This window comes from Cheilinus undulatus, linkage group 12 (assembly GCF_018320785.1).
Source record: "Cheilinus undulatus linkage group 12, ASM1832078v1, whole genome shotgun sequence".
NCBI classification, from domain to species: Eukaryota; Metazoa; Chordata; class Actinopteri; order Labriformes; family Labridae; genus Cheilinus; species Cheilinus undulatus.
This window is the reverse complement of record NC_054876.1, coordinates 29,996,905-30,013,171: the sequence shown is the minus strand read 5'-3', so window position 1 is coordinate 30,013,171 and position 16,267 is coordinate 29,996,905. Positions and strand designations below refer to the sequence as shown.

Genomic DNA, 16,267 nt, shown 5'->3' with positions numbered 1-16,267 from the left:
TACAGGCCTGCTTTTATAGGTAAACTGAAGATTTTAACATGAACTTAACCACAGAAAAATGAACGTTTTATGCACTGAAAAGGACATACATGAACCTTAAAAGGTAAATGCTTGATAACACAAGGTGCTCATGACTTCTGACTTGTCTACTGAGCTCTCTGTAAGTTTTAAATATGAAATATGACACTGAGGATCAATGGTGGAGTTTTTTTTACATCACTACGGCTACAGGGAGACATTACAATGGCTAAACCAAAATTTGTTGAAGGCAAAAATAAAGCATGGGATTTGAAAATACTAGTGCACTAACTGTGGATGATAGCTATTCTTTGATGAATCTTGACAGCCCTTGAATTAGATTAATGGGTCTGCACATGTGTAATAAAAGAAACATGTTTCTAAAGTCCTTTGGGCTTCTCGTACAGACACAAAGTTATTTTTATGTCTCTGAACAACAGGAAGAGCGAGAGAATGCAAAACATCTTCATTGTATTAGTACAACTTAGACTGTGTGCAGGTGTGTAATTTCTGTAATTAAACATAAATTACCCAGGATAATTAAACAAGAGATATTACCCACAACTGGGTGCCTTGTTGGACTTCTTTTTGTTGCAGTGATGCTGAAACTTGTGGTTCTATAAATCTAAATGTCTTTTCACTAGTATTGTATCTAAGTTTAAGATACTTGTATTATACAAATCTAATATGATTGTTTCTCAAAGTCATCATCACACATGAAGTTTATGCAGTTGAAACATATATGTACGTGTAGATTTTTACATGTCTAACCCTCATTCAAATACTCTCTAAATGTAAGCTTTACAGTCACTGCGTCAGGCAACAGGAGACAAACTTCCCAGCGTCATAGTACTCAGCTTCATGTATAACTCTTGAAGTAAAAGTCCTTTATTACTGTGCACTGGTCTGTGTTAATGCAAATTAATAATCAAGGTGTAATGTGCATATAAAACTTTAAACATTAAGTGTGTAAGAGAAAGTATCTCACATTGGTGATGTAGGGTTCAATGGCCTGGGCGGTTCTCTTCAGAAGAGCTTTAGCCAAGTCATAGGCTTGTTTGTTCAAGTTCTATAAAGAGAGAAAAATAATTGTTGAGTAAAACAGCAGCACAAAATATGTTTCAACAGTGTTAGAAAGAAATGAAGACAGTAAAGACAATTGTATAGGAAGCAAAAACTACAAAGTGTTAATATAATAGTATAATTTAATAAAAATACTGGCTATAGTCCATTCATCCTTGTTTCCCTCTGATCCAAGGATCCCATCAGGATACCTGAAGTAGAGGTTAGATTCACTACCTCCAAAAAGCTAGCATTGATGTCTGCATGTCTGAATCCTTACTAATGTGTTAATTAGAAATGGTCAAACTTTCACATAGGCCATGTCTATATGCGCCTTACTTAGCTGATTATCACAAACATGGAGGCAATAATAATCTAATAATAATAATAAGAATTTTTCTGGGTGGGTATAAGTGTGTATGTAGATATCTGTGTATGAGTATATGTATATAAATATTTCTATATGTGAGAATTCAGATAACATCTCCATCAATATTGTGTATAAAGCTGTGTATAAAAAACAATGGCAGCTATACAGTTATCCACATACAATGATGTAAGGGTATGTGTACAGATGTATGTGTATATTTGTAAATATAACCAGATATGTATGTCTATGTATATATGCAACAGTCATATACAATAACAATATACATATATATATAACAATTATGCACAACTGCTCTTCCCCACCTTTCCTATGCTCTTCTACTGTTCTCTTTACCATGTTTAGTTTTTATAATGTACCAACCATTCCTTCCAATGATCAATACATGATATATTGATGTTCACTGTGATTCTGCTATTTGTCAAAGCACTTTGCAAACTTCTGTTTTTAAAGGTGATATACAAATAAAGTTGATTATTATTAGTATTCATTATAAGCCCACCTGGGGTTTCCTTATCTCACCTGCCTCACCTTTCTAGTCTGTCAGTGTAACATCAGTGTTGGTTATAGATGTTTAATTCTGTGATTTTTGTGATCCAAATGAACACAGCATTATTTTATTTAACACGCTTTCATGATGCACTCCGAGATCTCTTCTGAGCAGCCTCCTGTCATTCAAAAAACTTAAATTAGTTCTGTAAAACTGTATTTTAACAGTCAGCCTTTAGAGATAAAAAAATCTGATTTAAAATTCAGTTTGGTTGCATAAATTCAGATAAAGGGATTGCCTTGGAGAGAAAATTTACAGGGTTGGTTAGGTTTGGCTGGATCTTTTTGGGCCTGATCTAAGCTCTAGCTTGGAGCTGGCAGAGCTGTCCATATACATTTCTTTACAAAGTATTACGATGCACTACCTCTTGTCACCTGCAGGGGTCTCACTGAATTACAGAGAATAGAAAATGACATTGGCCACAGTCAATAGATAAAATGAGCACACTCAAGACCATTTCAGAGGCATTTTTACTTCTATTAGCAGTTATAGTGGAATATCTATGTGTGTATATTCAGGTGTGTGATCTTCGGTGTACAAACCTTGTGAGCGGGCACCAAGTTCACCAGCACAGTGTCTAAGAGCTCCTGGGATACTGTGTCTCCCTCACAGATGATGGAGCTCATTAGGTCCACCATATGCATGTGCACCTTCTGGTTGTGGCCATTGCTAGGGAAACAAAGAAAGAAATATTAAAGATCACAGATGCCATTATTGCATTTCAAAAAACCTTTTAGCACAAACACACTTGAATATGGCAGCAAATTGAATAGACTGGGTTTTAAGAGATTGCAAAGTACTTTACAAAGTGTGTTCATTTCAGACTTATCTCATGAAGCTGAATCTGCATCATGGATTAGATTTACTTTGCAGGCACCATGAATTTAGTAGAGATTTATGTTTTTACCTGATGTACCTCCCAATTTGAGACCTAACCCTAGGAGGCTGGGTGTACTGCCTCCTAATGATCTGCAAGACTGCAGGAGGTAAAGCTTATTACCTAGATTTGTATCACAGTGATTGCTGTTGTGGATGCTGCCAGGCATTACAAGTCTCATTACGTTCAAATTCACTGAGTGTCACACGCACACACAAACATAATGGCTGTATCCCCCTACACTGCCCATCTCTCTGCTAGCCTTTCAAATGAAAAACCGAGATCTTTTAGAGTCCTCCTTTAAAATAAACCAGCATTGTGCTGGCACAACCTTGACACACTCATCCACTATTTTGTACCAATGGCAAAGAGCCAAGCTCTGTGCTGCAGAATTCAGCCCTCAAGGTTGTGTTGAGCAGAGTGAAATTGAGAGCGGGGTGAGAAGGAGAGGGAGAGCGAGGGCGGGCAATCAAAGAGAAACAACTGGACTGCTACTTTGCTGGTTCAGGACGTAGCCGTAGAGACAAACTGTGGTGTTACAGAGGGCTACAGGAGCTAGTTTCTGTCGCTGCAGAATTGCTGTTGCAAATTAAGAAGCAAGAGGCAGGAATGCTGGGAAGATAAGAGTTGGTCTAGGATCACCTAAAAATTACCTCTTACACTGATGCTGACTTTAACAAAAAAAAAAAAAGACTTACTTGATGACCTGGAAGAGCGTTCTGTAAAGCTGGGTGAATATTTCATTGCTGTCTTCAAGCTCGAAGCAAATGTTGTAGGACTTCACCCATGCTATATTCTGAACAAAAAGAGAGAAGGTGGGATGTTAGAGTCACTGCAAATACGCACCGGGAGAGGAGTGTGGTAAGAGCAGTGGTGGAGGCACGGTTGCTCACCGTTTGACTTCCAATGACATACACTTAAACATACATATAAACAAACAATTACAGTAATTTCTCTTTAAATGTAGAATCCAAAGAAACAAGGAAGAAAACAGTATTTATATTTTCTGTTATGATGGGCTGGTGAGTGCAGATGACATTAGCTGTGCTAAGCCAGACAGCCTTCATACAAGTTCATCTCGGTTTTCTAGGGGTGAAATGGTTCACAGAGGTCATGGTTTGGTACTTCAGTTTTTGGGGCATGATTTGGTTCAGTTCATTGGTAAAAAAGGAAAATACAGTCCCAAATTTACAGGCGTAATTCTTGGTTTCCCAAATTTATTACTTTTAAGCTGACAGTAGTGTAGCTTACAGTTTGATCCTTCTCGTCTGAAGAACCATCAGTGATAGTTGGTACAGGCTGTGGTGTATTAAACATTAAAAAAAAAAAAACTAAATAGATGCTAAACACATAAATTAATAGTTTAACATCTCCAGAGAATAATGAAGTGATATATACAGGACACTGGCTAAAGTGTGTATTACTTGTGCAAAATCATGACTCATATTCCTCAGTGAAGGACCACACAACAGCTCATGGAAACCAGTGTTAATTTCATTGACTAAAACTATGACTAAAAATGTTCCTTGACAGCCGTTATTTTAAATTAGACTAGCCAAAAACAGATCTTTGATGACTAAAACTGGCTAAAGGTAAGTCTAGTTTTCATCAGACATACAAAATCCATGATATTTCTCCATCTGTCAAAATACAATGCATCTGCAGCTATTCTGTCTCTCAGCTGTAGAAAGCAGGGACCCCAGGTTTGGCAGGGTGCAAAGAACACACTAACTTAATTTGATATCGGATTCAGGCAAGATAATAAAGTGCTTGGTGATTAATTGAAGAATAACCAAAACCGACATTTAGAGTTAATAACCGACATAAACCTGTTTGTCAGTTATTTTGGTTTTGCCCCCTTGTAAATCTCTCTATTAATGCACCATAGAAGAACACTACGTGAGAGGCGGTCACGTGAGACCATCCCATCCAGGACGTATGTTGAAAGGTAATTTAATTTAAAAAGGCAACTGATGATAACACTTAAGCAGAAACACAGTTAGGGAGAGAAAGAAAGCAGAACAGGTGAGAAACAGGTGAGCTGCTGTTTGTCTAGCCTATGAAGAAAGGAGGGGGGTGGCAGGGGGGAGGCAAGAAGAGTTTATGTTAGTTCAAATTTTCTGGAAAACACTAATAAAACAGACGGCATTTATTAAGCTATGATTAAAATAATCAACCTAGGTGATAAAGGTTTTTTAATAATAGATAAAAACTTAAAATATTATTTTTATTATTGCAACAAGGAATATGATCATTAAAAGGATTGAAATGATCAAGTGTGTGACTTTTCAGAAAAAAGGCAAGTTTTTCTAAAAACAAAACAGTCTGTGGTAGTTTTTGGTATAATATCCTTGTTGATGCTTCAATGTAATTCATGTCAATGTGAGTAACTGATGTCAATGACAGGTTTTAAGGAAAGAAAATCTGGTTAATCTTAAAACTTTATCAGGAGTTCAGACCAGGAAAATCATTTGAAAATGGCCAGTCAAACTGGAATCAGCACCTCTCTGGTTTAATTACTACAAGGGCAAAACACTGTTTAAAAAGAACAGCATTTTATAGATTCAGCCGCATTATATTGTCCTGTAAGTACACAAGATTGATGCAGTCAACTTTAAAATATACTAGGGATGTACCGAAAATTCGGCCACAGAATTTTTGTCCGAAAACAGCCCAAAAGTGCATTTTCGGTTTTCGGCTGAAAGACTTTTATCACTGAAACAACAAGGCTGAAACACAATGTTGTGATGACACAAGCAAAAACTGCGGCCAGCAGGCGCTTGGATCAGTGGTTCTCAAATAGGGGTAAGCGTACGTAAAGGCACTCCAGGGGGTATGCGAGATTTTATAATATATTCCGGATATGTAAGAAAAATAGCGCCTTCCTTTGCATGTCAGGAGCGACACGATTTTGCGAGTATATTACATTCTAAAATCACATTCGTGCTGCGAACAATGAATTTTTCACTAGACTAAAGTCCCGTTAGTTTAGAAACAGCTCCAGCTGTGTGAGTAGTGCATTTACGTTCACATGGGCATGTCGGGCTGCCTGCTGCCCGTTTCCCTCTCTACCAGGCTACATGAGCCAAAAACACAAGCACTGACTACAGACAGATATGAGGAGAGGACAAACATCAGGTAGTGTTGGAAAGGAGGACGTTTTTCTTCCTCTGCCTTAAAAATCGGTACCACCACCATTTGCGTTCGTCAGAGTGAAACTTTGAAAAAATATCTGCAGCAATGTCGCACACCATTCATAAAAAGGTTCATGGTTTATTTTTTGTGAAGACATGCTGATCTATAACTAAGTTCATGATTTCAGTTTGAGAAAAGAACTTTATTATGATCCCAAAAAGGGGCACTGAGCTGTCTTTTTTATAATTAGTTAATTATTTACAGGTTTTTAGTTCCTTCTAGCTCTGTGTTTTTATTTCCAAATTGTTCCAAAGAGACCGCTGCAGCCGAGCAGAGTTTTGCACACTTTTGGGTTTTATGCCTTTCCACTCACAGTTTTCACTACATCAATTTGAATTCCCACATTTAGTGATGCGAAGATTTGCCATGAATTTGGTCATGCATTTATAACATTTAAAATGTTTGGAAAAAAAAATACAAAATCTCATATTTGTAATTTCAAAGTTCATAGGTCACAAAGTTTGATAAATCAGACGGCTGTCACAGCACTCTTTAATGTCTTTTTGGCCAAAAAGCTTTGCGCTGTTTAGGGGGTACTTGGCTGAAAAAATACTTCACAGAGGGTTAATGACTGATAAAACGTCGAGAACCACTAATTTAATGTATACATGAGTGGGTTCATGCTATACATTTTATTTTGTATTTTATTTTATTTTATATTGTGCATTGTTGGAATGTCAGTGCTTAATAAATACTTACATAATTTTGTAATTGATTTATTCTTTGAAGCATTAATATTAATTTATGCAACTGCAATTGATTTTAGTGAGGTTAGTACACAGTCATAGCCATAAATGCAATGGTACTAATAATTGGCATAATAATTTATTTCGGTGTTTCAGTTTTCGATTTTCAGCCTGGGTTTCCTTATTTTCGGTTTTCAGCTTCGGCCAAGAATTTTCATTTCAATGCATCCCTAAAATATACAAAATATCAGTTATTTGTTTTAAAGTTTCACAAATATTTACAGCACAAACCGAGGCAGGGGGTGGAATAACTGTTCATGAACCGTTATTGAGGAAAAGAGTTCAATTAATCGTGATTAGGATTTTTTCCATAATCACCCAGCCCTAGCTTGGACTAAAAGTTAGGACCAAAATATGAGCATTTTTCAGGAGAAGTTGGCGAGAGGAGGAAGGAGCCAGCGGGTTTTGATCTTGCTGCTCCTATGCTGCTGCACCATAGGTAAAGTTTCTTCTTTGTTGGTAGTTTAATAGCGGTTAACTAACAGTTACGAGTGTTACTGCCCCTTTATTCCTGGGTAATACTGTAATCTGTGATTGCCTCATTTCTCCATTTTGACCATACATTGTAGAAAGAACTCAGATGCGGGACTATGTGCACCGGACTGTGACCTCCAAACCGCCATGAATACAAACACTAGTACACCCCTACTGTTTTCTAGATCAAAGCCCAGCCACTCTGCCACATGTCCATTGTGCTAGTTTGCATCCAGATAGATGGGTACTTTAGCAGAATGGTGATAGACATTAACTAGACCTGCTAGTCATTACAGCTGGGACAAAGCATTTTACTACTTTGAAGTAGTAAGAAAATAAGTTTTTCTGGTGACAACTAGTGAAAATGATGGCATTTACTGGCATCTTTAGTATCTGTCATCTTTAAGCTCTGTTTCAAGTTTTGACCAACTTCTAAGGATTTTTCTGGCCCTTCAGATGATACATTTTTTATGCTTTTTTCTTTTTTTTTCCTTTTTTACTGTAAAGAGCTTTCTGCTGTGATTTTATGCAACCACTGAAAACAAATTTTGATTACTTGCATGAAAATAGCAACGTTGAAAACAGAATGGCTAAAAACAATCATTAATTTGTTTGTCAAGCTCTGTTAAACAGAATGAAGCAAAGATTCAGTAAATGAGGTTTAACGGTTTATCATTAAGAGCAATGCTTCTCGAATTATTCATTTTTATTATGCAGATTTAACTCCAGTAGGATCAACTAAGACAGTAAGTACTACCTATGCTGCCTGTTACAAAATAAAAATGAAAGTCTGTCTGGACCTGTTTTGATTAGTAAAGGTTTCAGCATTACCAATTACAGCTTTGTAGCCAATTTCACTGTCTTGTCGTATGAATTCTCATGCAATTAATATAATAAAAACTGCAAATTGGATCCCCTTCATCTCTCATCTCCCTCTGATTATCTAATTATGCCTTGCTCACAATACTGGCTTTTTAATCAAGTGTATTAATCAAGCTGAAAACTAAAGATCATTACTACCAATTAGCTCCAACTTGCCCTTTGATTCAGGAAATGGCTGATTGGTAACCTTGCAAAGCAGATGGATACGCCCGTGTTTCTTATTGGGAATCCATCTTGCAAAGCTCACGTTTGAACCAACTGGGCCCGGTTAGAAAGTGACAGGACCAATCAGCGACGAGGGGCAGTACTTTTGGGCGCGGCGGAGTCGTGACGTATGCAAGCAGCAACAAGAGGCCAGTGCAATTATGGTAGAAGACATTAGTGTGGATGCTGCTAAAGCATCAGTTTTATCAGAACTTGATGACATTTCTTCATTAAAAAAAGAACAAAGAACAGCACTGAATTGTTTTCAAAAATGACAAAAGCTGTGTACTGACATGTCTACAGTCGCCACAGTTTGCGGAGTTTACTCCTTCGGTAGGGTAGCAACTCGGAAACGGCTTCATCACATGTTTTGTTGCTCTGATTGGCCCGTAAAGATGTGAGACAGAACACTCATCCAATCACCCTTTGAGTTTTTTTTTTTTCAAAGGCTCTGCCCTTTCCCAAACGCTGTCTCTGAGTAGTTTTCAGCCAGGTTAGCTTACTGGTGCAATAAGCATTAAAATCACTTTCACCAAAATTCTTTAAAAAAATCATGACAGATAAGAAAGACTGAGGAATATTGTCTAATAAAAGAATCTGAAAAATAAAGAAGGCATACAACCTTTTCTAACTTAATTTTAAAAGTTGATGTTAAACCGAGGTCGGACTGAGAGTTTGCTGCTGTTTCTCACAGACAAAAGACAGAACTGCAAGATTATGTTTAGATAAAGATATATGTTTCAGATAAGCTTCTGCTGAACAGGATACAGCACACATCGTTCTGTCACCACAGCCTGTACACTTTCACTGCCAGCATCATTTATTTAATAGTAAACACTAAAACAAGTTCATGAATAAACATGAGATATGGAAAATGTATTGAGAGCGTCAGAGTTTAAGTACTGTAAGAAATTCAGAGATGAGATCAATCAAGAGCTGATGCTTACACTGTTAGTAAATAATGAGCAGGAAGACTCTAAGCACTACTCAAGTTAAAAATAGAGTGAGTAAGAATCTCTGAGACATTTATAAACTATTCAATAAAATATAACTCCATCAAAAAAGGCACAAAGACAGGGGGAAAGAGCTTCTTGCTCCTGATTGATAAGCACTCAGCCAAATATAAAGGGCCAATAATGTGAGGTACAATAATAAATCAACCTTACAAGAAATAGTGATTTCATGACTGAAGAGAAGAAAACACATAAATGTTTACACACCAAAGTAACAGTAAGATGTCTGGCTTCAGTAATCTTGAAATATTATCCTTCAGTATTCAGATCACAGTCATAAAGATAAAATGACAACAAGTATCCATATCATATTTAGCATCTTGGATAGTTTGTTTTCCACCAGAAAATTAAATTCCCTTTTGTCATAAATAAATACATTACTGTTCCCCTGGATTTTTCCTTCAACAAATTGTTGTTTAAAATGTTAAACTGCCTCCTGCTTCACTAAAAAGCCAGTTCACAGTGTATGTACTATTGCGGGTTCCAGCTCTCACAAGCACAAGTGTAATCAGTGGATTAGGGTATGTTTTACTTTGTTCTAATTATGTAAAATTTAAGTATGATGGATCATTCTCATACATGAAGCCTGATCAAAAACAAACCTCAAATATCAGGCAAATAATATTGTTAAGTGACATACCTCCAGCAGGTAGAAGTATCTGTTAAACTGAGCGCTTTTAGTGTCTTCCAATCCCTTCAGCTGTCTTGTGATGAACATAAAAATGTCCTGGAGAGGAGAGACAAAAACACAGTGAGTCCTCTAAATGCACAGATGTAGTTATTAGCAAATCCCAGGTGTGACTAAGGGAGGAAAACAAAGCCTCTTTTGGTATAAAATTTCATAATGATAAGAACATGATTGCCTAAACATTAGAAAAATGTTTTTTGTGTGTGTCTGTAAACTGTCTAATATACAGATTGAATTAGAAGTTAAAAAATGTGCAGGTAGTGTTTAGTGTACGGCAGAAAGTTGTTTAATATCCACGGTCTTCATTACTTTACCTTTAGCTTATCTGGAGATGTATAGGGTGCTTCTGGAGCATATATTCTGAATATGTCTGCGAGGCAGCAGGCCACCAGCAGACGCACATCTTTGTCTGGGTGTTTGAGGAAGAAGTCTGAGGCCAGGTGGAGGGCCAGGTTCAGGTACAGCTCCTTCTCTTCCTCAGAGTCTTGATCCATGTCCATGAAGGTCTTTACAACCATCTGGAAGAAACAAGGACTAAGGTTAAGTGTCCTGTCAGTCAAAGACAAAGTTTACATCAATCTGTGGAATTAATTTGTCCTGTTAAACCAAACTACACCCAAAACACCATTTAACGATAACATCTTTAACAAAGTGTCATTCATAAGAGTTTGCAGAGAGTGAATCTGCTTCAGATACAGCAATTTCCAAGTCTATGGATCTCACCAAACAGAACGCAGGTTCAGCGGCCTCAGAGTGAGCTACGCTTATGTCGTCACTTAAAATACGAACATTTAGCACATTAAGGTACAACGTTGCAGGCACTCATCATGCTTTTAAAGGGGTGATGTCAACTCTGTGTACTACACATGACAAAAGGAGCACATCTCTTGTATCTTGTTTTCATGATTGCGAGAGCTAAAATCATAATCACAATTGAAACTCATAAGTCTACAGGCACTAACAGGAACCGCCATTAAAAGGAAAGTACGGTTTTAAAAGTCTCTAGCAATAGTTTGGAGAAAAAAAGTCAATAACTTGATCTCCACTGGGAGACTTTTCATGCCAAGTGGAGGGTGGTTAAGGGGGCTTCTAGGAGGGCAGTATGTGACGTAAAAAGAAATGACAGAAGTGTGGAACAAAGCAACAGAGATCAACGATACAGCAACTTTAGCCCTTGCAGTGTGTAGTTCCACTTACTCACGGTAGTGATGAAGGGCAGAGAAGTACATAGTCAGGGAGAGAATACATAATGACACTGTGCCTTTACAGTAGTGATGCACGATAAGTATTTTTTGAACCGATACCGATAACCGATAATTTACTACTCCTGATGGACGATAACTGATAATCGATAATTGTTTTTCAATTGTTGATTTAAAAAAAAAAAAAAAAAAGTTTATTCGATGTGTTTATGCACATCTGGGGGTAAGAAGGGTTCAAGTTTCTGATGTTTGCTGCCCAGTAATAGTATAGCAAGAAAGGTAATGCCATGCCACCCAGAGTCTTGGGTCTCTGTAAGGTCTGGCATCACAACCTAGGTGACCATTTATTCCAAACAAAATCAAAAATAAGAGTATCAACCTTACGAAAGAAAGACAGCAGAAGAAATATTGGTACACACTGAAATAAATATGAAAAAACGAGGAAGAGCATTCATTCTTACAGTGTTAATTCCAGCTGCAACTGAGAGATTAAGGAGGGGCCATTGCTCAAAATCATGTTCAATTTGTGTAAGCAAAGTAAAGAAATTCTTCTTATAAAGATTAACTAACGTGTCAGCAACATGAACTCCAAGATAGACAAAACCAGATTTTGAGATCTTAAATGGTAATTCACAAACACCTTTTTTTAATTGGTGGGTTTTATCGGTTAATATTTTATTATTGGGATAATTAAAATATGTAAAATATATGCAATATCGGCCGATAATCTATCGGTACCAATAATTATTGTGCATCCCTACTTTACAGTAAATAAATGGCTTTTCAAATATTCTAAAATTGTGTCCCATTTCAAGTTCAAACTGCAAAAAACATTGCAAACCAAAAATCGTGTGCAATTTATACGTGTGCAGGAGTTTGCTTGCAATTTATTAAAACTGCAAAGAAGAAACTAACTGATAGTGGGTACCTGTTGTGGCTGTATTTAAACGGATGTTAATTTAATTAGATTTTTAGCAGAACTTTACCAAGGTTTTAAAGTCTGGTACCATTATACCCCTACTGTGTAGACGTCCAAACAGTTCTCCTTATTCTCCTTATAAAAACACATCAACACTTCAATCTCAAAAAACTTTAACATTGTTATACTGAAACTCTTGATCTGATTAAATCTGATTTGAATGAAATAATTATGAAATTATGCCTAATATTATACTGAGAGGCATAATCATTTCTGCCCGATTGAGAAAGAAGATGAAGCTGCTGCAGGATTGGAAAATGACACTGACCTTGAGCCTGCGGACCATTTCCTCTTTGGAGATTTTGTCAGAGATTTCTTTGACCCCCGGGGGGTAGGTCACCTTCCCGTCTGTGACTCGAGCTTTAGAGTGAGCCATCCTCTTTAGCTCTTCACTGCCTGGGGAGGAGAAAAAGATATTTGTTATAAATTAAAAGAAAGCAAAACACAAATGAGACGGGAACAGAGGAAGAGACATTCATCAAATCTTTAAGAAAGGCTAAACCTCAACAAAAACAAAAACAATCAAAAAGGGTATTATCAACCCAAGAAACACAAGACGAATCTCTTCAATACTCAAAGCCTTGAAAGAAGGCGGCAAAAGAGACCTTTAAAATATTCAGTAAGGTATTCACAGCACAGTAATAGCAATGTACAAGCTGAATGAACGATGAAATTGCTACATTCAGATGACAAGCTGACTTGTCATCACAAGCTGCTGCTCCTTTTGTGCTCCACATGCCATTACCGCAGCCATCAGCCTCTCAAGGATTACAGCCAGTTCATGTTTGGGGCATTTGTATGACGTAAAAAGAGCTCTGACTTTCTATTTCATGGCTGGATCAGTAATGCTGCACATTAAACTGCTCTGGTGATAGATACTGCACTGACCTGTCTCACCTTACAGTTCATTAACGATTAAAAAAAAAAGCAGAATTGTATCAAACTAGGAAAATGACTTCATCTTACCTCCTACATCATTACTAAATCCTCGGTTAAACAACCTGAAGCCTGGCTAATAGTCACTGAATAAATAAAGAACCTGCATGGTGAAATGGCTGTGTAATTTTAAAATAGATTCAAGATTTGATACTTTGCAGTGGGGTTTGAAAATGATCCAAACAAACATTGAACACAGCAGTGCATTAGTAACAGCAGCAGGGCTCAAAGTCAGGGGCTCCTCCCGGGAGATTTGAGTCTAAGAGAGAAAAGCAGGCTGAGAGAGGTTTGCAACAAATCAATCAGAGGGCTACAGATTGAATAACTGACTCAAAGTGCTTTCAGAAGTCATGTCTCAGTCGCTTTAATCAGATAACCCTCAAATATTCAAATCATCATGCACAATTCAAAAGGCTTCATCAGTCACTGTATGATTGAAATTGGGGTTGCAGCTAACAAATATTTAAATCATCAATTAATCTGATGAAAAAAGAAAAGGTTTTTATTGGTGTCCCTTTATTTAAAACCAAAATACAGATGTGTCCTTTAAGGTCTCTGAGTTGCTAATATAACACAAAATTATAACTATTTAAAAAGCTAAATGTTAGCCAGCTTTGCTATGATGAAGAGCTTTAAAAACAGGCCATGGACACACAAACACACTCACAAACAATAGGGTATATAATATTAGGGTTGTCCTGACCAGCATTTTTGGCCTCCGATCCAGATCCGATTTTTTAATACTGAATATCTGCTGATACCGAGTCCTGATCCAATACTCATAATTACCTAGAATACAGTTTCAATTGTTACTATTAGATATCTCAAACTTAATCCATTTAACTCAGTACAGCCAATATTGTTGTAAAAAACATTAAAATCACATTTCTGCTCAGAATGGTGTATTAGCGCTGTTTCGCTTTAATTATCTGTCAACAAATAAATGTACATATTCACTTAGTGCAGTTTTTAGTATTCAATCAGACAATCAAAATCCACTTAAAGTGGTCAGCTGAATGACCTGAGCAGTCAAAAAAGTGAACTCAATAACCTCAGTTTCACTTTAAGGTGGTGTAACAGAGTCAATAGTCACAATAACATATAAATTCAATAAATGAATTTTAAAGATTAAAATTCCACTAAAGTAGGGTGCACACATAAGGATTTTCTAAATCTTTAGAGATTTTTATCTGTTAGAGACCCCACACGAAGATAAAAAATCAGGCATTGAACAGTTTTGATCGTACTGTGTGTGGTGTGCTCCAATAATCTCAACACAACACACACATCATGATTCTGTCCCACCACCGATCTAGAATCTCGTCCTCCAAGCCAGAAATCTCGCGTGATCACACATGATGTAACAAAATCAACAAAGAGGAAACATAGCAACAACCGGGAAACACAGCATGCAACATGCAAGAGGACATACAAGAGGGAATGATGGTGTTCTTGGGACTACTTTCAACAGAAAAATCATGAACTAGAAAAAAAAAAAGAGAAGACTGTAGAGAAAATCCTGGAGACAGCGCGAACACGGACTTTATAATCTACTGGGCGAGCTAGAGGTGAGTTGTTGTCATAAACATTATATACATATATAATGTCTATGGTTGTTGTCAGTCAGCTTGCTTCTTGATTGGCTACATTTCGTTCCACGTCACAATTCATGGAGTCATGACTCGGGAGTTGTCGGCTTGCCCCACACACGACGATTTTTGGTCTTAAATATTGAACAAGATTAACATTTACGATTGTCGGCCCCGACCGTTTTGGGAGCCAATTATTGGGACAAATTCACTCTTAACACACCTCAGACCACGGGATAATCTTATAGGATAATCTTATAAGACCTAAGATAATTGGGCGTTTGCCGTCCTTGGTCAGGAAGCTGGAAAATCGGGACAAAACAGCCCGATTATCTTTATGTGTGTACCCTGCTTTAGAAGCTAACTTGACTTGTTTAACTTGAATAGGATCAAAAACATATGAATCATACAGATTCAAAACAACAATCCCTATTATAATGTAGCAGCTTAATCTGAGACATGAACCAAAACAATAACAGTGCAATAAAACCCAAATATCAAATACAAGCACTCTCATTTCAGTGCAATTTCTAAAGTGCAACTAGAGCTGCTACATCACTTTTTCCCCCCCTCACTTTTATTTCTTTACCCACTGTTACTTTAAAATGGAAGTGGGGTGCATGTAACACTGCGTGCTTTAACACGAAGGTGGAGGACTCAATCCAGTGTGCAGTGAGACTCAGCAGTGACATGGGGCAAACATTATAGCTCCAAATGTCTGTAGTGAAGCTAACGGCAGTGAAGCTGCTTTTCTCCAGTATGCTATCATGTACTTAGTTATACAGTTCCAATAAAGTAGTGTCAGTAATGTAATGTCGAAACAGCAGGGGATAGTGTAGGTCCAAATTCTCCACCACAGAGATGGGCTGGTTGTCCAACGCCTTTTCTGTTATCTTTTTTGCCTTATCCATCTCTTAAGGGTACTTGTCTGTTCTCTTAAAGACCAGAATGTGTATCTTCGGTGAAGCTGCCTGTTGCTACAGTGAAGTCCCTGTATTCTGCTGCATGTTTTGATAGGCAATGACGGGTCAAATTTGTAGAGTTAAACGAAGCTCTGCTGCTACCACCTCGTGAAACGGTTGTGTTACAGATGCTGCAAGTGGTCATTGGACTGTTTTTGCTCCTAAGTTTGAAGTATTTCCACACCGCTGATATTTTTAACACAAGAAAGCTAATGTTGCTACTGCTGCTTTGTTGTTACTGGCGTGTTTACGGCCTGTCGTAAATTTTGCTCCATTTACAGCAACTGATGTAAATGATTGGCTGGGCTGATTGGATCAAATTGCCGATCAATTAAAAATGCTTAGTATCGGCCCCGATCCAATACATGTGATTGGGACATCCCTGAATATCATAAAAGGATATCTGCCTCAGCATCTCAATCCTCAACCACATTAAGAGCCTACATATAGAGCTGGGCGATATATCGAGTATACTCATCACAGCCTTTGATTGAATGATTGC

The 16,267-nt window shown here is 37.4% G+C and overlaps 1 protein-coding gene across 1 annotated transcript in view; it reads right to left on the bottom strand.

Moving 5' to 3' along the window:
- The window catches only part of pds5b (PDS5 cohesin associated factor B), a 51,452-nt gene that overhangs the window by 23,965 nt on the left and 11,220 nt on the right, over window positions 1–16,267 (bottom strand). The window contains exons 2-7 of the mRNA XM_041801599.1: window positions 12,547–12,674; window positions 10,412–10,615; window positions 10,050–10,136; window positions 3,594–3,691; window positions 2,561–2,687; window positions 1,007–1,087 (exon numbers count right to left, since the gene is read on the bottom strand). Coding sequence (XP_041657533.1) covers window positions 1,007–1,087; window positions 2,561–2,687; window positions 3,594–3,691; window positions 10,050–10,136; window positions 10,412–10,615; window positions 12,547–12,654 — 705 coding nt within the window. The 5' untranslated portion in view covers window positions 12,655–12,674. The remainder of the gene's footprint in view (window positions 1–1,006; window positions 1,088–2,560; window positions 2,688–3,593; window positions 3,692–10,049; window positions 10,137–10,411; window positions 10,616–12,546; window positions 12,675–16,267) is intronic.